The 10,658-nt window shown below is 45.0% G+C and overlaps 1 protein-coding gene across 1 annotated transcript in view; it reads right to left on the bottom strand.

Moving 5' to 3' along the window:
• Positions 1 to 715: 715 nt before the first annotated feature.
• The window catches only part of p4hb (prolyl 4-hydroxylase subunit beta), a 31,544-nt gene continuing 21,601 nt past the window's right edge, over positions 716 to 10,658 (bottom strand). The window contains exons 9-12 of the mRNA XM_033044194.1: positions 9,549 to 9,669; positions 8,386 to 8,567; positions 5,902 to 5,991; positions 716 to 1,543 (exon numbers count right to left, since the gene is read on the bottom strand). Of these exons, the coding sequence (XP_032900085.1) occupies positions 1,448 to 1,543; positions 5,902 to 5,991; positions 8,386 to 8,567; positions 9,549 to 9,669 (489 nt within the window). The 3' untranslated portion in view covers positions 716 to 1,447. The remainder of the gene's footprint in view (positions 1,544 to 5,901; positions 5,992 to 8,385; positions 8,568 to 9,548; positions 9,670 to 10,658) is intronic.

Raw genomic sequence — 10,658 nt, 5'->3', positions numbered from 1 at the left:
GGTTAGCTAGCACTGGCAATATTGTCCCTAGTGTGGGGCAGAGTGTATGGGTGATTTCTGGTTGGCAGGGACATCGAGCTGAAGGTCCTGTTTCTGCACTGCATCGCCAACACTCTCACTGTGCAATTTCTATGCAACTTCGATCTTCAAATTGACACGGGTCCATTCAAACGGATTGACCAGAGAGAGACAAAACTAAGAAGCAGCCCCTGATCAGGAGTGGACCAGGTTTTGATCAGCGTGTAGGAAGTGGAAGAAATAATTTAATGGCAGAGTCTGAAGAAGGGTCTTGACCCGAAACGTCGCCCATTCCTTCTTTCCTGAGATGTTGCCTCACCTGCTGAGTTACTCCAGCATTTTGTGTCTACCTTCATGAAACTGCAGATGCTGGTTTACACCAAAGATAAGACACAAAAAAAACAGGAGTAACTCAGTGGGTCAGGCAGCATCTCTGGAGAAAAGGAATAGGCGACGTATCAGGTCGAGACCCTTCTTCAAACTGAGTGTCAGGTGAGAGGGAACTGAGAGATATAAAAGGTAAATTGAACAAATGACCAGTCGCACACACAAAATGCTGGAGTAACTCGGCGGGACAGACCGCATCTGTGGGTGACGTTTCGTGTCAAGACCCTTCTTCAGACTGGGAACCCATGACCTGAAGCACTGGGAACAACAAAAAAAATAAAAAACCTGCGTGACAAAATGCAGACAGAAGTCTCCGAATGGAAAAAAAGTTTAATCTTTCTTTAATTTCATCTTGGCCACCAAGTCTTTGCCTCAGTTTAAGCACGTTGGAATGCTCGAAGAATTTCACAAGTCACCGATGAAGCCATCACCCCACGCGCTGTCCGTCGCGTGGTGTACCCCCTCCTCCTCGCCCACATGAACCAAAAAAAAAAAATCAAAAAAATCTTGGGTCCAGATTTTTTAAAAAACAACTGATACAGAAGAGTCCCTGAGTTTTAAAACTAGACGCCTCTTCTTTTTTTCTTAAAGCAACACAGCAACAATTGCAAAGGGCCCCTCCTCACTATTTTTGTCTCTCCTCCCCCCCCCCACCCCCCCGGCCAAAAACAGAGCGGCATCTTGTTCCGTCAACTCCAGTGAGGCACTCGGACAAGTGCACGAAAACCGTCCGTCACCAGGCAAAGACACAATGTTAATACAAACAAGTTAAAAATCTGTACAAAAGTACATTACATGAATCAGTATCAGGAAACAAAAAAAAAAAAACCTCCCAAGTGTAGATATCAGGTTGTGGCTTTAACAATTAAGGATAATGATCCCTAATAAATTAACAAATTGATGACAAATGCACAGCGTGCACTGAAAATTGGATATTCCCTGCTTTTTTTTTTTTTATCAACTCAAACGTAATGTCAAATATTTCATGTTTTACTGCATTTTGAATTGTACAAAAAGCTGTAGTGTTTTTGGTTGCGATTCTTTACAACTCGTCTTTACGATGGTCGGCATCGTCATCATCGTCGGACTCCCCGTCTGTCTCATCGTCCTCTCCCTCCTCCTCCGTGTCATCCACGTCCTGTCAAAATATAACGTTGGCTTTAGATTGAAGAGAACCAGCGCGGAAACAGGCCCCTTCGGCCCACCGAGACCGCGTCGACCAGCGATCACCCCGTGCAAGTCAAATCAAGTTTATTCGTCACATACACATACGAGATGTGCAGTGAAATGAAAAGTGGCAATGCTTGCGGATTGTGCAAAAGAAAGAAAAACTACAAAACAAAATCACATATTCACATATTACATATTTGTGGGAGGAAAAAAGAAAAAAAACAGCAAAATGGTCCAGTAAAGTTAGCCCCTGGTGAGATAGGAGTTTACGGTCCTAATGGCCTCTGGAAAGAAACTCCTTCTCATCTACTAGCAGTGTCCAACGCACGCCAGGGACAATTTACCATTTACAGAAGCCAACCAACCTACAAACCTTTTGGAGTGTGGGAGGAAACTGAAGCACCTGGAGAAAACCCACACGGTTACAGGGAGAACGTGCAAACAATGCACAGACAGCACCCGTAGTCAGGATCAAACCTGGGTCTCTGGCGCTGCAAGGCAGCAGCTCTACCCGCTGCGCCTCCCAAATCTGATCACAAAGCTGCATATGGCATCACACCAGCCTCCTCTCTCCTCTCTCCTCTCCCTCCTCTCCCCCCCCTCCCCCCCCTTCCCCCCCCACCCGCCTCCCCGTAACACACTTCCAGGAAAGTCACACACCCATCCATACATGCAATACATCAACAGCCTTCTGGAATGGGAAAGGCATCTGTGGACATCACTTGCTAAATTAGGACCATGCCAACTGACAAGTAGCAATTTTAGCAACCAAGCTTACTGAAAATACACACTATAACTCTCACCTTTCCTGTCTACAGTGCCCTTCATAATATTTGGGACAAAGACCTGTCATTTATTTATTTGCCTCTGTACTCCACAATTTGAGATTTGTAGTAGAAAAATTCACATGTGATTAAAGTGCACATCGTCAGATTTTAATAAAGGCCATTTTAATACATTTTATACAAATTACAGCTGTGTTTATACATAGTCCCCCCATTTCAGGGCTCCATAATGTTTGGGACATATGGCTCCACGGGTGTTTGTAATTGCTCAGGTGTGATTAATTGCCTCCTTAATGCAGGTATAAGAGAGCTCTCAGCACCTTGCCTTTCCTCCAGTCTTTCCAACACCTTGGAAACATTTATAACCGTTTATCAACATGAGGACCAAAGTTGTGCTAATGAAAGTCAAAGAAGCCATTATGAGACTGAGATGCAAGAATAAAACTGTTAGACATCAGCCAAACTTTAGGCTTACTGTAATCAACTGTTTGGAACATCATTAAGAAAGAGAGCACTGGTGAGCTTACTAAATGCAAAGGGACTGGCAGGCCAAGGAAAACCTCCACAGCTGATGACAGAAGAATTCTCTCTCCAATAAAGAAAAACCCCCAAACACCTGTCCAACAGATCAGAAACACTCTTCAGGCAGTCAGGTGTGGATTTGTCAATGACCACTGTCGCAGAAGACTTCATGAACAGAAATACAGAGGCTACACTGCAAGATGCAAACCACTAGTTAGTCGTAAAAATAGTATGGCCGGGTTACAGTTTGCCAAGAAGTACATAAAAGAGTAACCACAGTTCTGGAAAAAGGTTTTGTGGACAGATGAGTCTAAGATTAACTTATATCAGAGTGATGGCAAGCAAGAGCAAACTATGGAGGAGAGAAGGAACTGCCCAAGATCCAAAGCATACCCCAACATCTGTGAAACACGGTGGTGGCCTGGGCATGTATGGCTGCTGAAGGTACTGGCTCACTTATCTTCATTGATGATACAACTGCTGATGGTAGTAGCATAATGAATTCTGAAGTGTATAGACACATCCTATCTGCTCAAGTTCAAACAAATACCTCAAAACTCATTGGCCCGCGGTTCATTCTACAGCAAGACAATGATCCCAAACATACTGCTAAAGCAACAAAGGAGTTTTTCAAAACTAAAAATGGTCAATTCTTGAGTGGCCAAGTCAATCACCTGATCTGAACCCAATTGAGCAAGCCTTTTATATGCTGAAGAGAAAACTGAAGGGGACTAGCTCCCAAAACAAGCATAAGCTAAAGATGGCTGCAATACAGGCCTGGCAGAGCATCACCAGAGAAGACACCCAGCAACTGGTGATGTCCACGAATCACATACTTCAAGCAGTCTTTGCATGCAAAGGATATGCGACAAAATACTGAACTTTCATTCACATGACATTGGTGTGTCCCAAACATTATGGTGCCCTGAAATGGGGGGACTATGTATAAACACAGCTGTAATTTTTACATGGTGAAACCAAAATGTATAAAAATGGCCTTTATTAAAATCTGACAATGTGCACTTTAACCACATGTGATTGTTTTCTATTATAAATCTCAAATTGTGGAGTACAGAGGCAAATAAATAAATGATGGGTCTTTGTCCCAAACATTATGGAGGGCACTGTACTTACCAATAATACTAAAGACCAGCACTGTGGGTCACCAGACAGCTCAATGACTGCACCTCGTAGCCTGAACAATAACTGGGACTGTCCATAGTTCACATAGAGATGAGGCCTAAGGGAAGGCTACTATTTATACAAGTGTTACCAATGACTACCAGTGTGTACACACAGCACAGAAGGATTGTTTTCACATTGCAACAGGATTTTAAACCAAGCAGCTACCAGAAAGCAATTAATCTGCTTGTAGCACAAGGAGCTCCAGATGCTGGCTTACAAAAACAAAAACAAAGTGCTGGAGTAACTCATGGACAAGTGACGTTTTAGGCCAGGACCCTTCCTCAGATTGAAGGGTCCCAACTCAAAACATCACCTATCCATGTTCTCCAGAGATGCTGCCTTATCTGCAGAGTTATAGAATTAGTCATAGAGCGTGGAAACTGTATGACAAGTTGCCCACACCGACCAACATGTCCCATCTGTTACTCCAGAACCTGCCTTTTTTTACTTGTGGGACATGTCAGGCTTTTCTGCTCTTGCCAGAACCTCAGTGGAGCGCTAATAATTTTTTTCATTTTCACTAGCAAGACGGTCACGTTCCAAATGTGTCAGCAGGGGTTTTGGGGCATCAGCTGGAACTCCAAAACAAAGGGGGAGGGGAGTCAGCACGCCCAACTTGGACAATAGACAGCCGCAGCCTTTCAAGTTGCTTCCCACAGATTATCAGTAACACGAGACACCTCCACCCTGGAGCCTCACGTGTCAGCCCTGGGTAACCACAGGAACACCTCTACTAGGAACAAGGACGGAAGAGACAAGAGGGGATCTCATTGAAACACATAAGATTGTTAGGGGCTTGGACACACTAGAGGCCGGAAACATGTTCCCGATGTTGGGGGAGTCCAGAGCCAGGGGCCACAGTTTAAGAATAAGGAGTAAGCCATTTAGAACGGAGACGAGGAAACTTTTTCTCACAGAGAGTGGTGAGTCTGTGGAATTCACTGCCTCAGAGGGCGGAGGAGGCAGGTTCTCTGGATGCTTTCAAGAGAGAGCTAGATAGGGCTCTTAAAAATAGCGGAGTCAGGGGATATGGGGAGAAGGCAGGAATGGGGTACTGATTGGGGATGATCAGCCATGATCACATTGAATGGCTCGAAGGGCCAAATGACCTACTCCTGCACCTATTGTCTACTGATTTTAAGACTTTTGCCTTCCATCACAGTGAGGAGGTGCCTGGCAGATTCACTGCTGTGGATGTTAAACTGTGTTAAGTGTGTGTTCTGTTATTTTATTCTATGTCATGATTGCAAGGTATACAATTTAGTTCAGACTGAAATGTCTGAATGACAATAAAGGATACATATACTTTTTTTTGTTTACTCCTTGCCCACACACCTAAACCTCAACAAAGGCTGTGTCCAGCCAGACAAATTGATTGAAAAATAAAACATTTGGCCCATCGATTCCATGCTGGCCACTGATCACCTGCTGACTCTGGTTCTATCTTCTCCAGCTTTCTCATCCACTCCCTACACACTAGGGGGAAATGTACAGATTTACAGACTAGGGGTAAATGACAAATTTACAAACCCACACACCTTTGGGATGTAGGATGAAACCAGAGCACCCGCAGTGGAATCCCACAGTCACAGGGAGAATGTACAAACTCCACACAGACAGCACCCAAAGCCAGGATCAAACCTGGGTTTCTGGCGCTGCAAGGCAGTAGCTCTATCGCTGTTCCACAACGTTGAGTGCATCATTTTACTTTGCACAAACAGGTGGGTTGGGATGGAACCCGGGTCCCCGGCACGCAGGCAGCATCTCTACCACCAGTGCCAGTGACATGATGACCGTTGGGCAGCAAAGCACGATAATCCCTCGTTCTACTCACCTCTTCAGGAGCACCACCGCCCTCTTTCCCTCCACTTTCCAAGAATTTGATGAATGATTCGAGTGTTCTCTCACCATTGAAATCTACAACCTAGAAATAAAATCAGAAAGAGCTTTACGTCTGTGAATTTTCAGACATTGCCGCACTTCATATGATGATTGGAGGAATCATGTAGAGTAGGAAAAAACCGCCTTCAAACGACTAAGTCGGTGAAAGCCAACATGATTAGTTTAGGGGTGGAAGATTGCAACCTTCACGTGGTCCGCTCTGTTTCGACTAATGCAACCAACTCGACGTGCACAAACAGAAGATCAAATAGAACAAGTTGTCCTACAACTTTAGGCTGTGCACGCCACATGAAAGAAGAAGGATTAGCTTAGAGATGCAGCGTGGAAACAGGCCCTTCGGCCCACCGAATCCTCGTTGACCAGCAATCCCTGCACATTAACACGACCCTACACACACACATCAGGGACTATTTTACATCATACTAAGCCAATTAACCTACATCGCTGGGAGTGTGGGAGAAAACCCATGCAGGTCATGGGGGAACATACAAACTCCGTACGGACAAGCACCCCTGGTCAGGATCAAACCTGGATCTCCGCACTGTAAAAAAAGTGTTGACACAAAACGTTGCCAATTCCTTCTCTCCATAGATGCTGCCTCATCGCTGAGTTGTTCCAGCATTTGTCTACTCTGGCTGTAAGACAGCTCTACATCTGCACCACCGTGCTGCCCAAGGTGAAACATGCAAATGGGAAGACAAAGTAGTAAAGCCTTTATTGTGAGGTTTTAGAGCAAGGAAGATGTCTCACTGCAACTACATAGGCACTTGGTGAGACAACAACTAAAATGTAGACACTCATTTCCCTTACTTGGGGCATAGCTCATGGGGGAAGTGCAAAGACCTACTCTGTAGTAAGGTGGGGAGAAAGCTAGAAGGGAGAGGGGAATGGAACAAAGACTGGCAAGCGACAGGTGAGGGGAATTTTGATTTGCAGATAGGTGGACAAAGGCCAGAGAGAAAAAGGAGTCAAAAGGTCACCTGATAAGAAGGAACAGTAAAACCAGGCGGATGGGGAGATATAGATGGAAGGGGATGGAGGGAGAGAAAAGGGGGCAATGGGAGAAATTGAGACACTAGGTTGTTTGTAGGCCAACTGTATTCTGTCTGAAAAGTCTAGAGCCAAATGAGGCCATTAAAACACACGCGAAAATGCTTTACTTTCAGGGTGGCGCAGTGGTTAGATGCTACCTTACAGCACTCACAGCACCGGAGGCCTGGGTTAGACCCTGATTACGGGCGCTGTCTGTACAGAATTTGTACGTTCTCCCCATGACCGCATGGGTTTTCTCTGAGATCTTCGGTTTCCTCCCACACTCCAAAGACGTACAGGTTTATAGGTTTAAGAAAGAACTGCAGATGCCGGCAAAATCGAAGGTAGACAAAAATGCTGAAGAAACTCAGTGGGTGAGGCAGCATCTATGGAGCGAAGGAATAGGTGACGTTTCTGGGTAGAGACCCGGACCGTCAACTATTCCTTCGCTCCATAGATGATGCCTCACCCGCTGTGTATCTCCAGCATTTTTATCTACCTTCAGGTTTATAGGTTAATTGGTTTGGTATAAATGTAAATTGTCCCTAGTGTGTAGGATGGTGCTAATGTGCGGGGATCGATGGTCGGTGCGGACTCGACCGGCCCAAGTGCCCTTTTCCATGCAGCATCTCCATCCTAATAGACCAAGCCTATTCACGGTCCACGAATGCGTTCAGAAGAGATCAATGGACTCCAGGACGCGATCAAATGAAGGGATGTGGAAGACACTGCAGAAAATGGCACCACGGTCGTGGATCAGCCATGATCTTGATGAATAGTGGGCAGGTTTGAACAGATGGTGGGTGCTCTTTAGTTTCACCAACGTTGAGCTAGATTTGATCATAGTACAAAATATCAGAATTATTCTGCCTTTCATCTACCTGCAAAGCATGTTTAACTCGTGATTAAAAGGCGGCATGGATACAGGCCCTTCGGCCCATCAAATGCACACTGACCACCGATCACCCTACCTGTTCGCACTCCCTACATACTAGATTAACCCGTACATCTTTGGGGCGTTAGGAAGAGACCGGAGCTTACAGTCTCAGGGAGAAGGTTTGAACTCCACACAGACACCAGCCGAGTTTAGGAAGAAACCCAGCCTCTCTACTGTGCCGCTCACCACATCATTTGCAGCATGCCAATTTATATTTCCCGTCTCTATTTAAAATATTCAGCAGCGGAATCGGTGGGCAGTAATTTGTGAATCTAAAAAAAGTATTCATTCCAGTAAAGCCAGCCAGTCACATCCAGTATTGAACTCGGCTATTCTCAGCTGGAATGACGATTTAAATAGATCCGTGCAGAAACTGCTCGGAATCCAAAGTCAACTCTTGTGTTGGTAGAGGAGCCAGCGGGCGGTGGACCATGTGGCTCTGCTCACCTTCCGCTCGGAGCCAGCAGGGAAATACTTCAGCGTTGGGAAACTGTGAACCTTCACAGACTCAATTTCGTTGGCGGTGGAGTCCATCTTCGCGATGACTATCTTCTCGTTATCCAGGTACTTTTCTCCCAGCGACTCCCAGATCGGAGCCAGCTGTTTGCAGTGACCGCACCACGGGGCATCTGCGGAGCAAGAGGCACACACGTTACACAGTGCACAACCCCACGTTAAAACGGCACCACCTTCAGAATGATGCTCATGCAACTTAGAACATAGATCAGTAGGGGCAGTCACGGTGGCGCAGCGGTAGAGTTGCTGCCTTACATCCACAATCAGTACCCTGTTCCAGCCTTCTCCCCATTCCCCTCGACTCTGCTATCTTTAAGTGCTCCATCTAACTCTCTCTTGAAAGCATCCAGAGAATTGGCCTCCATTGCCTTCTGAGGCAGAGAATTCCAGATTCACAACTCTCTGGATGAAATAGTTCTTCCTCATCTCCGTTCTAAATGGCCTACCCCTTATTCTGAAACTCTGGCCCCTGGTTCTGGACTCCCCCAACATCAGGAATATGTTTCTTGCCTCTAGCGTGTCCAATTCCTTAACAATTTTATATGTTTCAATAAGATTCCCTCTCATCCTTCTAAACTCCAGTGTATATAAGCCCAGTCGCTCCATTCTTTCAACATATCAGTCCCGCCATCCCAGGAATTAACCTTATGAATCTACGCTGCATTCCTTCAATAGTAAGAATGTCCTTCCTCAGATTTGGAGACCAAAACTGCAAACAATACTCCAGATGTGGTCTCACTAGGGCTCTGTACAACTGCAGAAGGACCTCTTTGCTCTTGTACTCAACTCCTCTTGTTATGAAGGCCAATTGTTATGACATGCCTCTTGTTATGACATGCCATTAGCTTAAAGGGTCTCGACCCGAAATGTCACCTATTCCTTCACTCCATAAATGCTGCCTCACCCGCTGAGTTTCTCCAGCATTTTTATCTACCTGCCATTAGCTTTCTTCACTTTAAGAGACCCACAAGGTGTAGGCAGGAAAGTTAATTAGCACATTTGGGGGCCATGAGGTTACCAAGGGCAAACTGAACACAAGGATCAAGGATTAGAAAATTAAATTGATATTAAATTGAAATTCCAAACAGACTTACAGAATTCAATAAAAACATCCTTCGTTTCATCAAAGGCAACTTCCTCAAAGTTTCTGCCGACAAGGGTTTTGACGGGAGTTTTCTCCCAATCTTCAGGAATGTCTTGGCTCATGAGGTGAGGCTAAATATCAGAACATTTATCATTAATAATGGTGAAATATTTCTCAAATTTCAGATTTTACATACAACAGAAGTTACAAAATAAGGTTATAACACATTTGGCGTATCTAGTCTACAACAGCTCGACAAGAGATATTCAGTTCCTCTTCTTCTTGAGTATGGCGTGCACAGCCTAAAGTTGTAGGACAACTTGTTCTATTTGATCATATTTGATTGTGCACGCCGGGTTGATTGCATTCGTCGAAACAGGGCGGAAAGGTTGCAATCTCCCACCCCAGATATTCAGTAAGGTTCACAGCAAAGAAAAAAATAAAAATCAAGTGAATAAGGGAGAGGCCATTTAGAACGGAGATGAGGAAAAACCTTTTCACCCAGAGAGTTGCAAATCTGTGGAATTCTCTGCTTCAGAAGGCAGTGGATGCCAATTCACTGGATGTTTTCAAGAGAGAGTTAAATTTGGCCTTTAGGGCTAACGGAATCAAGGGATATGGGGAGAAGGCAGGAACTGATTGTGGACGATCAGCCATGATCACAGTGAATGGCAGTGCTGGCTCGAAGGGCCGAATGGCCTACTCCTGCACCTATTATCTATTGAATCTGCTTCCATTAGGACCCATTCCAAGCTAACCAGTCAATGTGCAAATTTAAAAAAAAAAATTTAAATCGCCACTCGTTTCTTTTAATAATCTTTCATTTTATACTACATCCATGACTTAAGCCCTATTGACACAGATATATATTGAAATCTATTTACAAAAAATCGATGCACTCAGCAGCATTTTCTGTGACTGATATTGAGTGGTGACCTCAGGTTTTTAGCCACAAGAAACTGTCCTCTAGCCCTGGTTTGTGGTTGGAGAGTCAACGTTATGAAACAGCACACCACTGAAGCACAGTTCTAGATATACAGCACGGAAATAGGGGGCCCTTCGGCCCACGCCTATCATCACCCATTTACAGAAGGGTCTCGACCCGAAACGTCAGCCATTC

This window comes from Amblyraja radiata, chromosome 26, assembly GCF_010909765.2.
Source record: "Amblyraja radiata isolate CabotCenter1 chromosome 26, sAmbRad1.1.pri, whole genome shotgun sequence".
NCBI lineage: Eukaryota > Metazoa > Chordata > Chondrichthyes > Rajiformes > Rajidae > Amblyraja > Amblyraja radiata.
Note: the sequence above shows the minus strand (reverse complement) of the source record. Positions and strands in the feature narration are given on the sequence as shown.